The following is a 22,858-nucleotide window of genomic DNA, read 5'->3' as shown; positions in this document are numbered from 1 at the left end:
AGAGCCACCGTACCGACTCACACCGGAGCAGGAATACAGGCACCCACAGCGCGATTATGTCTGGATTTTCACTGTGTTTGCCAAACACGCGGAGCTGCGTTTTCCACCGCGGGGTGTCCAGCTTTATGTTTTAGGGAGTGCTGTTATGTTGTTCTACGGGTAGCTGGTAACATTGCAGGCCTGTTTATTGCGCTGCCAACCCTTGTTCCTTTCCTGTGTCAATGATTGTCCTCCCCTCACTCTCATGGCGGAGACTAAAATAATATACCACATAGACGAGGAGGAGACTCCTTATCTGGTCAAACTGTCCGTTTCTCCAGAGAAAGTCACCTTAGCGGATTTTAAAAATGTCCTCAACAATCGACCGGTCAATAGCTACAAATTCTTCTTCAAATCGATGGACCAGGATTTTGGGTAAGTGGCCACCGTCTGTGATTATTATTAGCCTGTTAGTCTGGCTCACTTGCTATTTATTATCGCAGTGTGTGTGAGTGAGTGTGTGAGTGTGTGTGTGTGTGTGTATAAACAGCTTATTACAGGCCGAGATGTGCAACATCAGGCGAAGCTGGCTGCAACATTGTTACATGTGTGCAAACTACAGTGCCATGTCTGCTCCCATGCTCCTGGCACCTGCTCATTATTCCAGGCTACCCTGTGCGCAGTGGAGGAGACACACGAGTGTTGGAGGTGATACCAGATCTGTCCAGAGCCTTAATGACGCAGCCCTGCATGCACTCAGAGCCAGACCCTCACTCCCCTTATTACTGTCAGTGTATTAACCCACATTAACGTCAGTGCATTAACCATGTGGAATATCAATGTGAGAGCCATGTTGACAAAGCGTCCACATGTGCAGGCTCTCGGGTTTCATATTGTCTTGTTTTGTTTTGGTTCCCCCTGTGCCTGGTTATTGTAGCATGTGATTTTCAGGATGGACCGTAAAAGATGACCATTTAAAAATATGTGTGTACCATTTTATTTTAATCCATCTATAATAGCCCAGGAAGTTGTCTTTCTTCACAGTCACACATAAACTCACACAATGGACTGCAGGTGAATCCCAGGGGAATATGGCAACCACAAGGCAGTAGTTGTGACTATTGTGACTATTAGATGCACAATCATGTAACTACCTTTTGCATTTAGCTGCTCCAGAGGGCCAGTCAGCAGGCCAACAGCACTACATCCTCATAACTTTGTTTTTCTAATTGATATTGTATTATACATTGTGTTATTACAGTAATGCTGGACAGACTGCTTATAAATGTTTGTTTTCCCGAGGAACACTTACGTAGGTAGAATAATATGCAGTGAAGGGGACATTTTTTTGCCATCTCATCGCATCCGATGTCTACTGGCTATTCGGTTAGGCATTTGGACGTACAGTATACTGTGCTGTCATTTACTGTTATCGGGATATTAATTAAATGGTGAAGCCTTTGGTCATATTTTAACCCCTGATTATGCTTTAGCATGGGCAAGATTATTTTTTTTTACATTTTCATCAGCTGTCGACTAATTTGTGTGTGAATTTATCCTTACTGTAACTCATTTTATTATCTTTTAATGGTCAGTTTTATCTCAGAAAGTCACAGGAACTTCCTCCTCCATCCACTGGATGGAACAGAAATGATTTCTCCCTCTGTTTCGCCTGCTTTCGTCTCTCTGTTCTCTTCTCTTTGTTATCCCGTCCTGATTTTCAGGAGTTACAGCAGGTCTACAAAGCCCCTCAGCTCTCTTGGTCAGCAGTATCTTCTTGTATCACTTCTATCCTTTGCCTCCGCTCAGGATGACATATTTGTGTCAGTGCCTGTTTTGTCATTCCAGTCTGACGAGACATATGCGGGCCCACACACACATTAATATCTAGCAGTGTGATCGCAAACGTGATTGGAGGAAATGCAGAGGCAGGCTGTGTCTATAGAGCCAAACGTCATACATTTCCACTGCAGCCTGACCTTGTGAGGGAAACTGGCTCTTCCTGGTGGTAGGCTAGGCTTGGTGCGGTGCTTTGTCCCCAGCCCCGGCTTCCTGCCTCTGTTGCACTGCAGGCCAGGCTACTCACTGGGCCTCAGGTGATCGACAAGCAGATTATGGAAACAAACAAAGCATGTTTGCTCTCTCCACATGGAGACGTGGCTCTGTGTTGCTGAACACACTGCTACAGTAGGCCGACCTGCTCCTGCATGTGCATCAACAAAGCATACTAAATTATGTTGTGATGTGGACACTGTCAAGTGACTATGTGTTCACACAGAGCTGTTAAACAGGGCGGTTTCCATCAGCATTCCCACCTTTGAGTTAAGGGTGAATATTCAGGCTCCATGAGTGCCGTATGGTACTGGCACAGTATGGAAGCAAACCCAGTCAAAGGCACAGAGGATAGCAGCGCTTTGTCGTAGCCATGCTGGCTGTACTGCATACACACTGACAGTATGGCTGCTGGAGAATTAGCTAGGGAGGAATAAGACTGCTGAGCAGAGAGGGAAAACATCAAATCCCTTGCAGTTATAGACAGTGTTTGAAATGTAAATGAGCAGCCAGTGCAAGGTCCTCTGTAGTAGACCCCCTGCTGTGCAGCAAAAACCAGCCATTTTCTTAAGGGATTTCTGAACTACATTTGTACTGACCATATCAGCTCTTAAAGCAATGGCCACACAAAACTGATAAACGGTTTGTCCCCCAAATGCCTCCATTTACCGCAGTGAACAAGCCATTTCAGCTCCCTTTGGAATCACATGGAATACGTGCAACCACGGGCTGTGACATTTCCATTCACACCACAGTGCACAGCAAATTAAACGATGAACATTTCTTTGTGCGCATTTCATACCTCAGTTGTTTTTTTTTAATCGTAATATTCATTCATTCATCAATATTCATAAGACAGGAAACTAATTGAGGCTGGGTTGTTTTGAAGCCGCCCACTTGGCTTTTTCGGAGACTTCAAGGTGATGATATGGCATTTTGTCATTGCCACTGGTGGTGAGTGGGTTTGAGACCTCACTATAATGCAAGTCACAGAGGCACTCTGGAGCTGAGGATGCAGCCAAGCTGAAGGTCTGAAAGAAACAGTCTTGTTTGTGCCTTAGAAAATAGGGGGGGCTGGTAGGGGAATCTTTCTTCTGCTGAGGAAGTGATGCTAAGCCCCTGTAGGACAAAAATCTGCAGCCTTTTGCACAAACGCACCCTTGCCTCACCTCGCCTGTTTTTGTGGTTTGAGGATTGTGACCGATTTTGAAGGTTATACTGCATTTGCGTGTCTTAGCATTAACAACAATGCTCTTACTGTGATAGTGACTGCGCAGTATTTGTCAGACAGTGACATTATGAATCAAAAGGGAACTAAAACGTCTGAACTTTGTTGTTATGATGCTGTGAAGACCACAGTTACAGAGCTGAATTTGACATCAGCAGTATGCATGCTATTATTAACAGCCTTCTAGCTGTTTGAAGTTGAATTTAGCTGTTTGCTGAGTTAGACTCTGTGTCACATTGAAGTCTATCTATTCACAATCTTATTTGACTGCAAATATTTTGCTTCCCTGTTTATAGTATCATTAGCATCAGCCCACCCGAGTCCCCCGCCCAAGTCCTTGGACTGCCGGCCGGTCTTGGCTAGCTTGTCCTGCTCCTGGTTTCTGGTCAAGGCTGTAACTACCCAGCCCTCCTCTGTGTCTCACAGCATAAACAAACATGTCTAATCTTCCCCAGCTACACAAATATCCCCAGCAGTGGAATATTCAGCGATCAACAGGGTAAATCTTGTGTCATTATCCTGTGAAATCTGCTAAGACCTATTTAAGCTGTCTGCTCTAAGAAGTCAGATCTGTGACAGCAGCCCACACCAGACACATGCTTATCTAAACTGGGCTTACAGTTTGTATGTGCGTATGTATGTGTGTTTGTCTGTGCTTGTTAAGAGTTCAGGGTGGAACTAACACTGCTCCTGATATCAGATGGAAGCTGAAAAGAATGCAGACCATGGGTTTTTACCGCGTGTTAAAGACGTCATCTGTTATGGTTGGAACTGTTTCTTGGTTCTTCTGGTTTAAGTTCTTATTACGGACACAGATGTTTATTGGATTTAGTTCTTTCTCTTTCAGAAACCGTAAAAATACTGTTACACTGGTGAACTGTGTGAAACAGGCAACCTTGTCCCTGCCAACGTTAGAAAGAAGAAGCATTGCTGATATTTTATTTGTACGGGCCACTCCCACATCCTCACAAGTCACCTTACAGCTGGCCGTGCAGCTTGAGAGAGAGGATGCAAACACTTCCTACCTAACAAGCAGCCGGCAGAGTCAGCCCTCGCCTCCCTCCCTTTTCCTCCCCGAGGTGGAACAGGCCACAGCAGCAGACTCTGTGGTCGTCAGTTCCAGCCACAAGACTACGTTATCTCCGTCCACCACTCCCAGCAATACAGCTCCCACAGCAGCAGAGCACAAAAACACAACTAGCCTGGCTAATCATTTCAGAAGCTGGGACGTTCTGGCAAACAAGAAGAAGGGGGAAAAAGCTATAAAGTCGCTGTCAGAGACACCCCTGCATAAAATCTTCTTAGGCTTTCCTGCTGCTCTAAAGTCATGCCTCTCCCTTTTCATGTGCCGTGTTCAAAGCCAAGAAGCTAATGTGAGATCTCCACAAAGTCTCAGAAATGCATGGGTGTACCAATTCCAGGAAAATCCACAACAAAACAACAAACAGTGTGCACAAAGACATATGGGGAATCATAATGGAAGCTAGTAAATATATCGTGGTGTTTTAGCCCCGTGTGTGTCTATGCGCAAGTGTCAGCGTCTGTGTCAGTATGTCTGTAAGGTACCTGCAGGCTCATCTACTTCACCCCTTTGGCTAGCTCCAGGCTCCATCTACGTGACACGAGCCTAGCAGGTGTGGTGACTGGTTGTGGTTGAACTGTGTCCCAGCAGGTCAAAGGGTAACTGGGAGGTATTTTTGTAGGGAATTTACAGCCAAAGACGAACACACTGAGGAAGGCCTCAAGCACTAGATCACTCTATTAATATACAGTCCTGTGCCTTGACGCCCTTTTGTCGCAGCTCTGAGGATTTTCCTACCCACACACACACATCAAACTATCTATCTAACTATCTATCTATCTATCTATCTATCTATCTATCTATCTATCTATCTATCTATCTATCTATCTATCTATCTATCTATCTATCTATCTGTCTGTCTGTCTATCTGTGGTGGATCATTGTGAAACTTGCACACATTTGCACAGATTTACTGTCAGACCCATTCATTACTGATTTATGGCCCTCTCCTTGGCAGGTTGAGCAGCCCTTATCACATTGTTGTGCTTAGTGTTACTGGACAGACAGCCATGATGTCCATAAATCACTGATAAAGCCTCAGACTGAGAGTGTCATCGCTGCTGCTCATCGAGTTCGCCCATACAAAAGGTGGCTGAAAGCCGTGTGAAAAATGTGACTTACAAAGCGTGAATCTCTCAGCATGTGTCAACTATGGGAAGGGAAGTGTCTCCAGGCTGTACCGTGTTGTGTTGTTAAGCTGACTCTGTGTGCTTCTCCTGCTTGGTTAGCCTGACTGTGTCTGTCTGCCTGTTCCCCAGGGTTGTCAAAGAAGAGATTTCTGATGACAACGCCAAGCTGCCCTGTTTCAACGGGAGAGTAGTGTCCTGGGTAAGTCAGATGAATGATGCATCCATGCTGCCCATCGCTCCTGGATGTGCAACTTTAGCTCTAACCAACGATATGTGCAGCACTCATGGATCATGTAAATGTAGCCATGTTACGCCTCCACAGAGCTTTTCAAACACTCTTCACCTTGATCTCACTGTTCAGCTGTACTGTATAGGTGTGAGTGACTCCATTAGATGTACGGAGCTTCTGTTGCACAATACAATCAGATGTGGCTTAGTTTGACCACTAAAAGAGGAAATATTGGATCTGCTTCTGTAGTCTGATAGTGATTGATAGTGAATTATGGACGATAAACAGTACTGTCAGCCCAAGTGTCCCTACAGGGACAATAAAGTACGTTAAATCAAATCAATCTGTCATGTTAGAGCAGGATTTACCTCTCAATCATTACTCTGTCCTACAGAACAAACGCAGGTTACAGCTCTGGCTTTAAATATTAATGGAGGTGTATGTAAATTAGTTTCACAGGATACACATTCAATCTACCCGGTCAATTTTTTTACAATCCAGTCTATAAATATTGTGCTCTATTGATCTTTGTGGGAAAATTAATTATTTTGCTTGTCTCCCTCCACACGGAGGTCAGAGGTCAGAATCAGTGACACATTGGTGGCTATAGAGTTGTTGAGGACAGTCTTGCTCAATATCACTTAAGCTGTGTCGATGCTAACGGGGCTTGAAGCTTGGACTTGTGTTTAAATGTGGCCTCAGTATACCACACTGCTGCTCAACAATTAGTTATCCTTGAAGTGCGTATTTGTGATTCATTCACATTTGATTCAATAGTTCCCATTTTTCTTTAAATCAGGACACCCCTGTCATAGAGAAATTGTTTTCATGACACCCTATAGGCATAGGGATGCGCTGATCTGATCCGCTGTATCAGTATCTGGGTTAATACTGACCATGTTAAGTTGATCAGTGAATTGGAACACATGACATACAGTTTCTTCATCAATGTCATTGTAAAATGTAGTGCTTCCACTATCTGTCGCATCAGGCCATCCTCAACTCTACAGCAATCCGTGACCCTATGTTACCTACAAGAAATAATATGAGCTCAACACATTTTGATTTACAGAATTTAAATATAGGGAAAAAAAAGTACACTGATCAGTCTCAGTATCAAGGGAGAAAAAGTCAGATCAGTGCATTCTTAAAATCATGGAGATATTTTTCCTTATTGTCAAACACAGAAAGACGATAGTTTTTGTTAAGTAGTTTCTATGAAGTTGGAGACCCAAGGACCAGAGCGAAATCTGCTCATTCATAATATGTTTCAGACCAAAAGCTCAGCAGACACAGAGCACAGATGGTGATGGAAAATGCAGATGCTTTCAGTCTTTGAAACGGAGCAAAAAAAAACGTAGCCTGAAGGGTTAATTTAAGAATCTAGTGACACCACAGTGACATCTGTAAATCCCGAAGCTCACATTAAAATAATCATAGTCCATACAGTTGTTAGACTTTCCACGGCGGCCTGCTTTAACTTTCATTATTCTGGCTTAGATGAAAGGAGAATAGCTGTATCTGCGGGTCACATCATCCTTTGCACTGACACTCAATTGCGTAAAAGCATTGTGCTCTTTTTAAGTTTCTATGTTGCTTGCTGCATTTCTCAAGTAGTTTATGCGTATCCACTAGTCATCTCCAGGCCTCTTTGCAGCATCTCATTCCATAGCCTTTCCCCATGTGTACCCATACACAAGAAGAGCTTCTCTCTCCGGTGCCAAAATCACTGCTGTGTCTGTTTATCTTTGAGTGTCGCAGAGTCTGTTGAGGCTGTTTTTGATCCTCTCTCTCCTCACAATAGGGCCCTATATCATTTAGCAAAATATTTATTATTGTTAGCGTTTCTCTCAGATCTGAATATGTCTGGGCTTTAATTAATCTTTCCTTTTCTCCAACTTAACTCCTTCAGTTGGTCCTGGCAGAGAGTGCACACTCTGATGGAGGATCTCAGTGCACAGAGAGCCATCCAGAGCTGCCCCCTCCACTCGAGAGAACAGGGGGTATCGGAGACTCGCGCCCACCCTCCTTCCAGTAAGTAGACTGATTACTGCCTGTCTTATATGCACAATTACACACACACAGGCATGTAGGCAGATGTATTCAAGCACACAGTCCTGCGCTCTGGGTGACCTTTTTATTTCACAGCGTGCCATATGTGCTTAGCAGAATGTGGAAAGCTCATCAGAGAGTTGCCATCATAGGCTCATATGGGAGGTGTAGGTGGTCTGTATGCCTGTGTGTAAATATGGGATGAAGTATGTGCTAAAGCTTGAGCAAGAAACCGTGCATGGATGTGAGTATTTTCTGTGTGTATGTTCCCTCCCGCCCACTCAACCATGTAGTAAGGCGTTAGTCCACTCATCTATGTAAACATGATGCGCACGCCGGCAGTGCTGCTGATTCTTGAAATAGCCTTCATAGCATAAACATCTTCAGGCAAATACTGGCACTCAGTGAGACCCATTGTGTTCAGTCACTAAGAGCATTCATCCGGACTCGGTTAATAAAGACATGTGGCCCTAAAAACACATTGGTGCCTAAAAGCTCAGAAATGGAGAAATTTTTTCGACTCCTGGTGGCTGTTACCTGAGCCCAGAATTTAACTTCAAACTACAGAATATGACTGCACTCGCTAAGGAGAAGTCTCAAGCTAAATATAGCTGGAAGGGCTGGGGGCAGTGGGGGCAAGGGTTGTTGCCATTACAGCGCTAGAGCAATATGGCTGAGGCTCTATATTGAGAGCGTGCAATCTATCATGTCTCAGTGTATCTCTTTATCCAGTGTTTGACATCTCAGCTCGCTTTTGCCCTCTATGGGCTGCACCCTGCTGTTTTGCTGTCAGCTGTCCTGACAATTTTATTGTTCCTGGTCAGCTTTCACTAAGACTACTGCCACCTCGTGGAGCAAAAAGACATTGTGCCGGCCCCTTTTACCCCACGTCATTTCCCCCCCCGCCCCCTCCCTTACTCTCCCTTTCTTTTTCCCTTTTTGAGTCAGACAGGCAGGCCTTTCTGTTGGAGACACAGCGTGGTGAATTCCCTATGAATTCCCTATAGCAGACCTCCTCTCTTTCTGAAATGAATCCAGTCTTACCCCTCTCTGTAAATAGCTAGAATATTATTACCACTTCATTTTCTCTTTGTGCTTTATTCATGCATTTCATGTGTTTGTCGGCGTGAATGGCTCTATTTGATGAGCACACAGAATAGGTGTTTTGGGCTGAGAATGGACACAACTGATGTGCTCCTGCCTGGTAATCCGGATTAATGGACATTAAAAGCACACATCTCCATTTCCCAAGAGGGAGGGGGCGGCGATTGGCAGCACAGAGGGAGGGTTGAAAGGGGGTGGCATTTGTTCACAGCTGCAGCCTAGCGCCTTGGATAATCTCCCTCCGGATCAGCAGACCTGCCGCCCCGGCTGGTCAGCAGCCATCGACAGCCTGACAGACAGGCAGTCACCACCACATCAGTCATCACGCTGCTTTCCAATCACTATCAATAGAAATGCATCCAAACTAGGCATCTTCTGTGATATTTACATACACGCCCTGACCTGTGCTGGTGAAGCCCGGCACAGGTGCACCCATTAGTACACCATAGCAGAAGCGTGTAAGCATGCCTCATTGAGCACTTTATCCTGCTGAGTGAACACAGCAGACACAGCATCCTGTCTGCTCTTGTGGTTTTAATTTGCATTGATCATCCACACGGCTAAAGCTGAGATGTGTGAGAGCATTGTTTTTAAACAATTGCAGGATGTTATATGTGTGTTATGCCATTTTTTATTCTGTTTACACAGTATGAATATGACTCTGTCTGTATATGAGCGCTGCCATTTGAGCGTGAGCTGTTGCATGGAGTGCGATTATTTAGGCAGGTGTAAGGTACATGTTGCACACATGCCTAAGTGTGTGTGTGTGTGTGACAGACTGACAGGGAGCAGTAGAGTTCTCACCAGCTTCAGGTTTCTTAGGTGCCCAGTGGCTGTGTAAGTCCCTTAACTTCAGTGCCTGAGGCCACAGCGTCTCCAGCCCTCTGACAGAATAACAATCTGCCCTCCAGCCCCTCCAGAACCCCCAGACTCCTCCCAGACCCCAAGTACACAGGCTGGCTTATTGCTCAGCCCACACCTGATCTACCACTTCTTGCTTTTTTATGCAATCTGTCACTCTCCCCTCTCTGTCTCTCTCTCTCAATCATGCTCCAGGCACCATCTGGGCTTTCAATAGGTCTCATTAATGCCAGTATTGTCCAGAATGGCTTCCTCTCAGGGTATCTGGTCATTAATGACACTTAGTGAAAAACACATCACATACCGCAGAACAATGAAACTTCTATTTTGGCCAGAGGGATTGAATTTGAAACACAACATAATATGAGTTGCATATTCTCCTAAGGCTGAATGGCAGGCAAACAGATATTATAACAGACAGAAGTATATTGTAGCTGGGGATTATGTTCAGGAGTGTTGGTCTCAGGCTAGCTAGGAAATTAATTTGAAAGACTTTCTGTGAGAGAGACAGAGAGCGTGTGTGTTTTGTACATCATTATGAATCTGACTGAAGTTTTCCAATGTGTGTATTGCAGTGCCAATGCGGTGAGCAGTCGAGATGGCCTGGACACCGAGACGGGGACAGAGTCTCTCCTAAGCCACCGCAGAGAGCGAGAGAGGGAGCGGGCACGGAGGAGAGCGAGAGAAACCGAGCGTGAGTATTATCAGCCTGGAACAGATGGATCCTAAAAATGCAATTATCTTGTCATTTCCAAGTTATTACATTTCAGTGCCTTTCACTCAACACTTAACTTTCTCGCTCTGAACAAGTCACTCACCAGAAAAACAAGAAAGTGGACAGATAGCAGACATGTATGAAAAAAGGCCCTCAGGGACCAAATGGTGCGTGTTGAACTTAAACTATGTGAGGCCAAGACACACGTAGTTATCCAAATTCTCAGAAAAGTGAAGAAAGTAAGAAGTGAATAGGTTCACTCTATGTCAAAGTTTCTGGAATTCACTGTCTTGCCCAATAATTGTCCTTCTTCTGTTCCCCATGTGTTTCTCAGGTTTATGGTCAGAAGCTTTTTTCCACTTGGTAGTCACAATCTTGTGCAATGATTATATGCTGTCAAAGGGCACTAGTGCTTAGTGAAGTATCATAGGAAACTATTGTTGAGATATAAATGCAGCCATCTACAGTCTACCTGGAAAAGAATTTGCCAGCAACTTGATTTTAAAAGTCCCTGATAACCGTTATCAAGTGCGAACACATCTGCTTTATTGTTTGGCATTTGACTGCAGCAATTTCTAAAATCACTTTTGGAGGAGAGGGTCGGCTTTCTTCCTGCTCCTTCAAAAGAACTGCTCTCTTTTACAGGCTCAGTGATTTTAATATGAGAGCCTGCCAGGCAACATCACATGTCTGCCGATGTCCACAGCAGAGAACAGGGTATACTGGTGCTGCAGGAAAAGGTGTGTTCTGCTATCAGCATAATCATATCTGAGATATCTGCTTCATTCTATCTGTGCCGTTGCCTGAAAGACATTTTGGCAGAATTAGTTGTTTTTATGGCAGGAAGTGATAAATCAGCAGCTTCTGATGCTCGCAGACTGCCGTTGTTTAGACTCACAGCAAAGCCAGTTGTCTTTCTGTCTCCCCTCCCCTTGTCCTCTCCTCACAGCAAGCCTGGCTCTTTGCATCCTGCGCTTCGGGCTCATTATGCAATTAGTATCACAGAATACAGCATCAGGTTGGGGCTGCAGGAACAGCTGTAACTGTCTTGCACGCTGGAAGCAGATTCAGCTTTGTTCCAGCAGAACAACCGCATAATCGTATCCATAGATTTCATCACTCTCTTGCATCTTGTGTCTTTTTGACTTGGCTCAAGACGTATCGTTTATCACGCCACTGCGCTCACCGTGTCACATCCACTGCTGCAGCTGCTAACTGCACATCTGTTGTTTTGTGGGTGATGTGGAAATATCTCAAGCCTAATGAACTTTCCCTCTGTCCTCCATCCCCCTCTGTGTTGACTGACCTTGACACAAATCAGACACTTTCATACAGAAGGCAGAAAGTCAAGAATTACTGAAGGATCATATCATCCTCTCCCTTTCTCTCACTCACACACACATGCAGTCTTTCGTCATTTCTGTTTCTTAGCCTGCCATCTCCTCGCATGTTAGTCTGTTAGCTCCAATTAAGTGAAACCAATTGTGTGGGACACTCTTGGTTCACCAGCCGTTTCATGGCTCATAAAGACCCCGTATAATGTTACTGAATTTGGCCGTGTTGGCTCAGGCCTGGAAGTTAAGACATATGAAGGAGGAGCCGGTAGTCCTGCCTTTTTACCTCACAGCCTGCAGCATCAGCAGCAGCAGGAATTCCCCTGTCACATTATACACACGCTTCAAGTGATTTTCTCTCAGTGTGAATGCTAGCCGTTTTACAGTGTTCAACCCTGGTAAACATATCCCTTCTGTCTGTGCTGTAGTGTTTGAGAATGAATGGATGAATAGTGCAGTTTTAGGAGGCTGAACAGGTATAAGATGGAGTTATGGAATATGATCTGTGTCAACACCGCCAGGTGATCTGCATCTTAACCTGCTGTAAGACAAGACTCCAAAAGTTCATTTATTACAATATAGCAAAGAACATTTAATAAAAAAAAAAGAAAAACAAAAACAAAAAGCAGTTGCATTAAGAATGATGTTGTTTAGTCCTGCTGGGATTTCAAGGTTAAGGTCAAAGAAGACATGGCTTAGCCAAATCACTTATGCTCGTATTAAAGTATTACCACAAAGCACACAAAACAGCTGGTGAAACTGTCCTCCGCTACGAAAAGTATCATAAGAAAATCATATTTTGTGTTGCAATGCTGCTGAAAGCGTTGGAGTTTTTAAAAATCTGATGGAGTTTTCACCTGAGGCAGACATGAGAGAGGAAAAGCACATCATCTAAAATCCCATATTATCTCTGTTTTGGAGAATACCATCATCTGATTGGTCAGAGACAGATTAGCAGTCATTCTATAGTTGCATGCCATGTGAGGGAGGGAGGAGGCAATACTCTCCCATGACTCTCAGCTCAGTCTCTCTTTGCGCCGGATGAAGGCACACTGTCAGCTGTGGTGAGAGGGATTTGTTGTGTTATGTCTGTTGTTGATATTTGACGTTTGAATGTGTTATATGAGCCATCGTGGTCAGTTCAGCGCAGGTATTGTTTCCTGCCGTTCCAGTGTGAATATGTTAAAGTTAAAATAGCTCTTGTTTTGCAGCAAGGAGAGGGATGTATTGTACTTGTTGTGAGGGTGATGTTGTTTATGTAAAGTTTATCCACCAGCAGAGACCATACCAGTTTAAATGGCCACACCTTGACTTTATCTGCTGAGTGCATTATTTATTTATTCATGGATTAGAATTGATTAAAAAAAAAAGATATCTTACAAAAGGCTTGTCACAACTTTTGTAAAGGTCATGAGTACATTGTGTCTAAAGTTTCACATGTCTAGTCAGGAAGTGACTCAATCACTTCTTGTTTTCTTGGCTGGCTTCTTTTTTTACTACTCTTCACAGCATATCTTTATTCTTATTCCCTATTTTTGTCACTGCCTCTATTGTAGATAAGCTGCGAAGCCTGTCGGCAGCCAGCCAGTGGGCAGAGACCGTCTGGGGCTCAGGCTGGGTTTAGAGAGCGGCTAGCACAGACGGAGCAGAGCACAAAGACACAGATTTCAATCTGGCTTGATGAACCTGCACACTTGCTTCTTTTTTTCTTCTTTTTTTTTTCTCTGGCGTGGCAGTCATCTGAGCAAAGGAGGAAATATGTTTGAGTGAATCCTGACAGTGGACGTCATGTCCCTCTGGTGATTGAGTGTTTATGTGCAGTAGCTTGTCTTTCATGAAAGCACCTTCTGGGCGGAGCTAGCGATGGGAGCTACCACATTGCTGGAATGTTTTGCTTGCTCTCGGCGTATACGCTGGCTGCCGCGCCCTCTTCGCCTTATGAGGCCTTTCCAGCCAATCCGCTGTTACCCTGAGACAGCACCACCTCAATGGCAATGTACGTATGGAGATGGACAGGGCAGTCGTATACTGCTGGGAATTTTAAGAGTGGATTTATGTAGAGTTTTGTACAGCGAGACACTGAATTACAAAATAAATATCAGGTAGCTTTGTTAATTTTGCAACTTTGTGTAAGTATTTTTACCTTTTAAATATTGTACTGAAGCCTGAGTAATTGTTGATGCTTTATGTGTCATTCACTCTCCTGTACTCTCCTGTAAGGTCTGGCTGAAAACCAAGTTCTGCATTTCACTTCTTGTTTTCAATAATTTTCCAGAGGTATCAGATATTAAAACTCCTCTGTTGTTTTTGTCACTGTTGCTCAGTTTTTTTTATTCAATTCACTAACATGGACATTCCTCCCCTCCTGGTTGCTCCCACTCATTCTGATCCGACCCCGCAATGAGCAACGTGACTTCCCGCCTGACTCACTTCTGCTCTGCTCTTTCTCCCTCCAGTCCCTCGCATCAACGGTCACTCGAAATCAGAACGCACTGCAAGGGACTCAGCCATGGGCTACGACAGCGCCTCAGTAATGAGCAGCGAGCTGGAGTCCAGCTCGTTTGTTGATAGTGAAGAAGATGAGGATGCTAGCAGGTAACATACTACTTCACATCAAAATGTATTTCTGCAGCGCATAAGTTCACAAAAATCACACAAAAAATCACAAAAAAAAAATACAATATCTCACCTGTTAATGCCATTTCTGTGAGGCTCATAATTTTTCCTAACAAAACAGTTTTTGAATATATTTGTGGTAAAGTTTGTTCTCGTGATTTTTAAGATTTCTAAGTTTTTATTTTTTTTATTTTTTTTGATTAATGTGAATAATGAAAATATCAGAATTAAGTGAAAAATATCTGCCGCAATTTCTCTGAGCCCAAGATGAGGTATTCATATTTCTTCTTTTGCTTGTCCAAAGCCCAAAGTTTTTACAATTACAAAAATATAAAACACATAAAAGCAGAAGGTTTGAATTAGCAGATCTTTGGTATTTTTACTTGATAAATGACTTAATCGATGAATCAACTATCAAAATAGTTGATTATTTTTCTTTAAATCAACTAATTGATAAATTAACTAATCGTTTCAGCCCTAGTTGTGGCTGATACACCAGCAATCCAGGCTGCAACTACTTTAAATCACAATTAGAAGAGAAAAGAATGAGTCATATTAAGTTAACTACCAATTAGCAGCAGTGTGTGACTGCTTATCAGTCCCCATAGTTGATGCACTGATTATAAATATATGAACTACAGGCAGCTTTTTCTCTCTTATTCTAATATCCTATTTTTATCTCCTCTTTTTTTCCTCTCCATGTCATTATGTTCCCCCTCTTTCAGGCTCAGTAGCTCCACAGAACAGAGTTCTTCTTCACAGCTGATGCGCAGACACAAACGTCGCCGACGGAGGCACAAAGTTGCCAAAATAGATCGGGTGAGGTCCTCTAAGACACATCACTCTCCCTGCTGAATCTGAAATTGACACTGAGTATGAGAAACAGATGTGAGGGCTGACTGATAAAGACGTTATGCCACTTTGAATATTTCTGATGTGCTTTTATTGTCTGTCTTTCCAGTCTTCATCCTTCAGCAGTATCACAGACTCCACTATGAGCCTCAACATCATCACCGTCACGCTCAACATGGGTAAACCTGACATTTCCACAACTTATTTATATTTATATATATATGAATGTGTGTATATATATATATATATATATACATTTTAATGTACAGGTGTGACTATTATAATGTTTTCTTGACCTGAAACTGTGCTCATACCTATTTCTCGTTTTCTTTCCGACAGAGAAGTACAACTTTTTGGGTATCAGTATTGTTGGGCAGAGTAATGACCGGGGAGATGGCGGCATTTACATCGGCTCTATCATGAAAGGAGGAGCTGTGGCTGCTGATGGAAGAATAGAACCTGGAGACATGCTCCTCCAGGTACACTAGCAGATTTGTTTTTTTCTTTTTGGTGTCATGAAAACACCTCTGCTGCTGCTGCTGTTTGTACAGTGTTGCACTAGAACATGACACATAAAGAGATGACTGCATTTCTATCTTACGTTTTGTGGCCTATTAAGAACCTCAATGTTGTATTCACTTCCGTTATGAGGCTCTTTTGTAGAAGTCGTAATTCTGCCTCTCCTTTTCCTTCCTGTTATTGCCTCTCTTTAGATCTGTGTGCAGCAGAGCTCTATAGCTACACCCACTATAAAACACACAATGGCTCATTAAGATTTGTTGCTGCCCCAACTTTAACAATATGTGTTTTATTGTGATTGTGTATGTCATACATAAAAAAAACAGCTTAGGAATTGCAGGCATCTGAAAGCACAAGAGCACTACAGAGATTAAAGTGCACAGTTTAAGTGCATACACACATCACAGCCCCCTGTAGAGCTTCAAAATAGTATTTTTGTAATGAAAACACATTATATAATAATTATGTGAAATTTTAATATAATAAGTTATTTATGCATTTTGTTGTCTGTCAACCAGGTGAATGATGTAAACTTTGAGAATATGAGCAATGACGACGCTGTGAGGATCCTCAGAGAGATTGTTTCCAAAACTGGGTAAGAACATACAGCTTTATCAGACCAACTACTGAGCAGTGCGATCATTTAACTCAGTACTAAGATTATCACATGTAGAGCATAATTTACTGTACGTAGGGTTTAATATTACACTTCAGGCTGCTACGTGAATCAGATAGGGTGCTGTTTATATACAAAGGTATACAAAGGATTTACAGGAAAGCCTATCAGGAAAAATCATGGCTGCAGAATACAAGCATATCCCTTCAGTTTGTTTGTTGGTACAGTAGATTTGGTGACTTTAATCTGGTGACACTTAATCTGTCCTCTTGTCTGTTGTATTGATTGTTTCAACCAAATGTTGCTCTCATGTCTTTGGTCTTTGTATCTATCCAAACTGATTTTCTATTTGCTTCTTCTCCAGTCCTATTAGTCTTACTGTTGCCAAATGTTGGGACCCATCTCCCCGAAGCTACTTCACCATCCCTCGTGGTAAGACAGCCGCTAGTGCTATATTGCAATCACCTATCAAACATTCCTCAACAATCTATAGTTTAACTCAAATCAAACTAGTTTTCATTACATTTGGAGCAATTTATCTGATGTCCCTGACCAGGTTTGAACTGGATGATGTTTAAACTGTGTTTTTTATCAGAGTTGCCTGTTTTGTTTTATTTGTTCAGCTGAGCCAGTGAGACCCATTGACCCTGCAGCCTGGATTTCACACACCACAGCCCTGACAGGGCCTTACCCACACTACGGTAAAAACAACCAACCACTTCCTCAATCACGCACTACGAAACATAGATAGATAGATAGATAGAGAAAAAGAGACAGAGACATCAGGGTGAGAGGTCCCTGCTCGCAGGAGGTGAGCTTATGTAAAGAGTTATAGCTTTGGGCAGGAATGATTTCTTGTCTCTGTCCTTGTGACAGCCAGGCTGCAGCAGTCTGTTGGAGAAGGTGCTCTGCTGTCTGTCCAGCTGGTGGTAAAGAGGGTGGTCAGAATTGTCCATGATGGTTAACAGGTTGTTCAGAGTCCTCCTGTCTGCTACCTCAGTAAATGAGCCCAGTACATCCAGAAACATCTGTTCTGTGGTTGTTACCATAACCTAATAAAATTCAGCTGGAAAGTTCTGCTCGTCACTGTTTTCTTACAAACTTCTCTCTCATCCCAGAGTTTGATGACTTGCCTCTGTCTGCAAGCAAAACAGACATGGCAACCATCGTCAAGGTGATGCAGTTGCCTGACTCTGGCCTGGAGATTCGAGACAGGATGTGGTTGAAGATCACCATTGCCAATGCTGTCATTGGTGAGAAAAGCTGTGCTGAGTGGGCATGTAAAACCCTGCTTCACGCAGACTAAGATTTGGAGTTTTTGAAAGTAATTTACTGTAATTGATGCATGCAGTTTGGAGAATGCATGCATACTGCTCGGAAACCGTGGTGCTGTCTATGAGGAAAAAGGCCCCAGTAATTCAAGTGAACACCTAAAAAAGAAGAATGAAGAAATGAATGCTATTTCCTATACAAAGATGAAAAACAACAAATGTGAAATTTGAAACAGGAATTCTGAAAATGATTACATCTATAATCACATACTAGATTTTCTCAAATCCATCAAGCCATTTCTATGAGACAGTTTATTGTTCATAAATACAAGAAATAACATTCTTCCTTACCACAAAAACAAGGTCTGAAAAGTATCATGCATAGTTTTGACTCTATTCAAAGTTCTTGAAACATTGTGCTGCTTGTCTATGTAGTCTGTAGCTACTGTGGCCCCTGTGGCTGTTATGCATATTAACAGTATTTTTAGTATCTGTTCAACACATTAGAGCAGGAGTTTTCATTTCTGCGTGTGTGTGTGTGTTGCTGTGTCAGGTGCTGACGTGGTGGACTGGCTTTACTCCAGAGTAGAAGGATTCAAGGACCGGCGCGATGCGAGGAAGTACGCGAGCAGTCTGCTGAAACATGGCTACCTAAGACACACCGTCAACAAGATCACCTTCTCCGAGCAGTGCTACTACACCTTCGGGGACCTCTGTCAAAGTATAACCACCTCTCAGTGTGCCAATACAGCAGCGCCATGTGTATGTTTTTTATGAATAGGAAGGATTGTACTAAATCTTTCCCTCTCTGGTTCTGTTTTCTCTCCAATAAGACATGGCATCACTCAATTTAAATGAGGGATCCAGCGGTGGAGGCTCTGAGCAGGACACTTTGGCACCGCTCCCTCCCACCAGCAACCCCTGGCCTCTGGGCGGGCAGCCATTCCCCTACCCTCCCTTTCCCTCTGCACCCCCCAGCTTCCCGCCAGGATACTCAGACCCGTGCCACAGTTTCCACAGTGGGAGCGCAGGCAGCCAGCACAGCGAGGGTGAGCAATGAGAAAGGGGGCCAAGAGGGGCCTTTGAGTTTTCCATCAGCCTTTCATTAATTAATGTGATAATGTGACTCAACATGCAGCATGAAACTATCCCTAATCTAAGTATTCCAGACATATGACATCAGTATTAACAAGTGTCTGCTAACGTTAGCTTTTCTGGCTCACTGGGCAGGACGTTGACATTGGATTGCATTTTTATTCATTAAGTATGTGTAATCTAAAACGCGTCCTGTATTGTCAAGGTCAATCATGAGCATCTTGAGTCATGCAGCGGACAGCTCTGCAGTACTGGGTGTGTACACAAAAAATCTGATCAACCATGTGATTACAACTCACCAGCTTGAAATGATCAACACCAAGTCCATCTCTCTTCATCAGTTCTCAAACGATCTTTTGTTTTCATGAATCAGGACGTGCTAGTGCTTTGTGTTGCTGCTGCATGGTTTTTGATATCTGCATTGAGGGAGAGTGGAGACCAAGGAGGGGGGGGGGTTATACACTACATAAGTAATGGCTGTGATAGTGTGGTTGTACATTTTAAACCAGGCAGTCCAGACAGATAATGGTAAGTTACATGTTACCATCTATCAGTCTAATTTTCATTGTTTTGAGTGATTCATCCAGACATTGTCATGTCTTGCTTTCAGCCCGTTGTCACGCTTTCAGTTGGTTTATCTGCTACCTTTGAAATGTGGAAGACAGAGATGGCAACAATAGGAATAGTCACGTGCTGTACTTTATATGAAGTTTAGTTTTGTTTCTTTTGGCACTTGCAAGCAAGTGTTTGTGGGTAATTATGTGTCTGCCTGCTTGCTTGAATGAGTGCATGCGTGCGCTTTTGCATTTTTGAGGGCCAGTTTTTTTAGTTGGTTGACAAGGATGATCAAAAACAGCCGTGGGTGTCATATTAGTTATGACCATATGGGCCAGATGTACAGTAGTAGGGTACATTAGGTAGTGTGGGAAGGGGCTGGGCTGGGAGGTGTGTGTAATTCTGTTGTTCCCTCTGTTTCTGCTGGGCAACGGTAGACTGAAGGAGGAGGTAGTCCCAGGACACTGGGGGAACCGGTAAGCCTGCTAACCCCCTCTCCTCCTCTGCTGCTCTCTTTCTCTTTGCTCTCTCTATCTCACATTCATCCTCCTCATCTTATTCTATCCTCCTCTCTCTCTCTCTCATGCTCAACATTCTCCACCTATCATACTGTGGCTTTAAGGTTTTTTTTGTCCTCCGCCCGTCCCATGCGTCTTTCTTCATGTGTATCCTGTGTGTGACTCTCCTGACAGTCCATTCTCCCTCTCTGGACCCCTGGGCATGCATTCCTACTGTGCTGGGAGGTGCATGATGCAGGATGATCACTCTGAGGATTGTGCTATCTCACTGACAGGGGGCGATCATGCACCACTTTACCCAGTACTGTTGGGCTCATTGCGGAAGGGGAGGCGTGGAATGTTTGATTTTGCAACAGTGTGGTACACCTCTATCAGTATGACGCCACCAGTGTGCATTACCAGCACAGAGACCAGATACTAACCTACTTTTATAACAAATTTTTTTTTTTTAATCTGTTGTGTTATTTTGTATCATCCATTAAATGCTTCGTATCAGTGTCTCTCTGATGCAGGTGTATCATGTTTACATTTATAATCTGTGAATGTTTCAGTGTTTGTATGAATATCAGATGAAGCCAGTGGTATGAGTTGCAGCAGGTGGAACTCGGGAAAGAAATCTTTAACATGATTATGTTTGCCCTTGACTGTCTCTCTTGACTGCATAAGAAACTATCTTGTCACACCTTAAACAAAGTGCAATGTGTATTTAATAGCATTAATACAGTTTACTGTGTTTTGCACAAGAGGAGATCTTTCACTTAATAACATGCCGTGTGATGTTTAGTGTCTGTTGCAGCTCATGAAGGCTTTTTAAAGCTTTGTAATATATTTTGTTTAATGTGTGACCTTTTGCCTCATTCTTAATCAGTAGCAAAATCAGCTGGTCTTAAACAGCTACAGCTGATGAGTTGGAGCTGCTGACTGTGTTTATTGTGACGTGTACTTGTACTGTAGCAAGCCAAGCTTACATGCCTGTCTGTTTTTTTTTCCTCGACAGGAAGCCGTAGCAGTGGATCCAACCCCAGCGCAGGCAAAGGTAGACGCTCCTCCCCTCAGGAGAAGGGTCAAAGGTCAATGTGCAGCGAATCAGAGCCCCGCGCCCGTGGAGGGAGGCGCGGTGACAGGTCCGCCAGCCAAATGAGCCATCACAGCCACGCTGTCTCCAGTCACAGTCATGCCCGATCAAGTCTCAGTCACAGTCAGTCACACAGGAGTCACTCTCACTCACAGAACAGCCACCCCTCCTTCACCTACAGCCACGCTCCCTTCACCCAGGCAGGGCCAGGCTCATGTGCCCACAGCGAGCGAAGCCATGCCTCCTCCTACGGCCCCCCAGGCTTGCCTCCCCCTTATTGTCTGGCCCGTCTGGCCCCCAAGACCTCAGTCAGCAGCAGCACGCCCCCTGGAGCCCCTCCTGGGAGAGAGTTAGCAGCCGTTCCTCCTGAGCTCACCGCCAGTCGCCAGTCCTTCCAGCATGCTATGGGCAATCCCTGTGAGTTCTTTGTTGACATCATGTGACAGGACAGTGCCTTTAAAACTCATCGAGCACAAAACAATTCTCCCTGAACCCACTCAGCCCCTTCTCTCTTTCCTCTCAACCTTTTGCCTCCGACCATCTCAAAGTTCAGAATGTAGACACTGATTGGCCCTCTACCTACCCCCCTGCTATCTGTCTGTCCCTCTGATGTCTAAGCAAAGGAATACAGGTAGCAAGAGCACAACAGGAGGGAGTCCTCTCACACACACACACACACAAGCACGGGTCCTCTGTGGCTGAAACCCTCTTTTGTATTGACGTGACGTGTACAGTTTGTGAAACGTGAGTGGTATTCAGTGTGGTGATTTTTTTAAAGCTGCCACGCAGACATTCTCGGGAGTGTGTGCTCTACCTAGGATATTTTCTGTTCTGCAAGACCTTTAAGCTGGCTGGGCCTGGATCTCAATCCCCCAGACCCAGACCGACAACTACAGCCCACACTTATGAACATTTCTCTGGGCCCAGAACTTGGAAGTGATCTCCTGACTTATATCTGTGCGTACTAATTAAAATGTAGCACGTTACACCAAACCTCCAGCCCCATTTCCTTTTTACTGTGGCATTGCCACTGGCTTATTTAAGCTTGTACCTGCCAACTACTAAAACACTAACCTTGAACAGTTCACGATCCGTGGATTTCTTCAGCCTCATAAGGGAGGCCCTGTAGCCAGCCAGTAGGTTAACTAGGCTGCATATTGCATGACTGTCTCAACTGCTTTAAAGTAAAGAAATTTTATTAATACATTTTGTTTAAAGTATTACCGTTATTGGGGGGAGGGGTTACCTCTTGCCAATGTTCTAAAGGAAGAATCCGTACACTGGATGAATTTTGTGATGTTATTTATGTGATCATGTTGCATTGATGGTGTCATACTTTGTCTACTACGGCTGACTGACAGACAATCAGACATCACCCTTTGTGAATCAGTGGCCAGTTTCTACTGTCCTAGCTGTGCTTTGTCGAATGTATCATTATTCCTGTCAGCAATTAAACCCTGACATTCATATCACTTTGGTTTAAACACGTTGAAGTAAGCAAATCGACGTCTAAACAGGATTGCAAACAGTGGACACCCACCGCAGCTGTGGAAGCAAACTCAAAGGCTCAACGTGAGATAAGCCAGTTTGCTGAGTGCGCCGCGGTTGTCACCTTCTTAGCGAGTATGAGCTTCGATAAAAGTCAGCACGGTAAAAGCCAAAGCCTCACGTAGTGTGGTGGATATTTCTAAAAGATGAAGGAGCTGTTATGATGTTTATCTCTTTGTGATTATCATCTAACACTTCTTTATGACTTCAAGGGGAATCCTGACCTTCAGATTCTGATCTCCTTGCAAAATAATGGCAAACCCCTGTTGTATCTACCTAAAATATAGTTACAGGAGGGGAAATAACACACAGACGCTAGTTTTATGAGCACTTTTCCATTTTGTCTCTCCCTCCCTTTAGTATGAAACACTGTTTGCAATCAAAGCTTTCTCTTTAATTTTTTTTCTTTACAAAAGAAGAATAAATTG

General features: G+C 43.7%; 1 protein-coding gene across 1 annotated transcript; it reads left to right on the top strand.

Annotated features, from left to right (window-relative positions):
• On the top strand, positions 1-22,858 carry LOC139209456 (segment polarity protein dishevelled homolog DVL-1-like). Its single transcript, XM_070839177.1, has 15 exons — positions 1-414; positions 5,600-5,669; positions 7,612-7,733; positions 10,292-10,410; positions 14,222-14,360; positions 15,107-15,200; positions 15,343-15,412; positions 15,573-15,712; positions 16,271-16,347; positions 16,733-16,800; positions 16,992-17,069; positions 17,487-17,621; positions 18,193-18,360; positions 18,473-18,688; positions 20,805-22,858. The coding sequence occupies exons 1-15, from the start codon at positions 245-247 to the stop codon at positions 21,323-21,325; spliced, it is 2,187 nt and encodes a 728-aa protein (XP_070695278.1). The 5' UTR covers positions 1-244; the 3' UTR covers positions 21,326-22,858.

This window comes from Pempheris klunzingeri, chromosome 11, assembly GCF_042242105.1.
Source record: "Pempheris klunzingeri isolate RE-2024b chromosome 11, fPemKlu1.hap1, whole genome shotgun sequence".
NCBI lineage: Eukaryota > Metazoa > Chordata > Actinopteri > Acropomatiformes > Pempheridae > Pempheris > Pempheris klunzingeri.
Note: the sequence above shows the minus strand (reverse complement) of the source record. Positions and strands in the feature narration are given on the sequence as shown.

Excerpts from the sequence above, each read along its gene's own strand:
- LOC139209456 (XM_070839177.1), top strand. The coding sequence starts at position 245 with ATGGCGGAGACTAAAATAATATACCACATAGACGAGGAGGAGACTCCT. Across the intron at positions 14,361-15,106 it reads GAAGATGAGGATGCTAGCAG|GCTCAGTAGCTCCACAGAAC; the intron begins GTAACATACTAC and ends CCCCTCTTTCAG. Across the intron at positions 15,413-15,572 it reads CACCGTCACGCTCAACATGG|AGAAGTACAACTTTTTGGGT; the intron begins GTAAACCTGACA and ends TCTTTCCGACAG.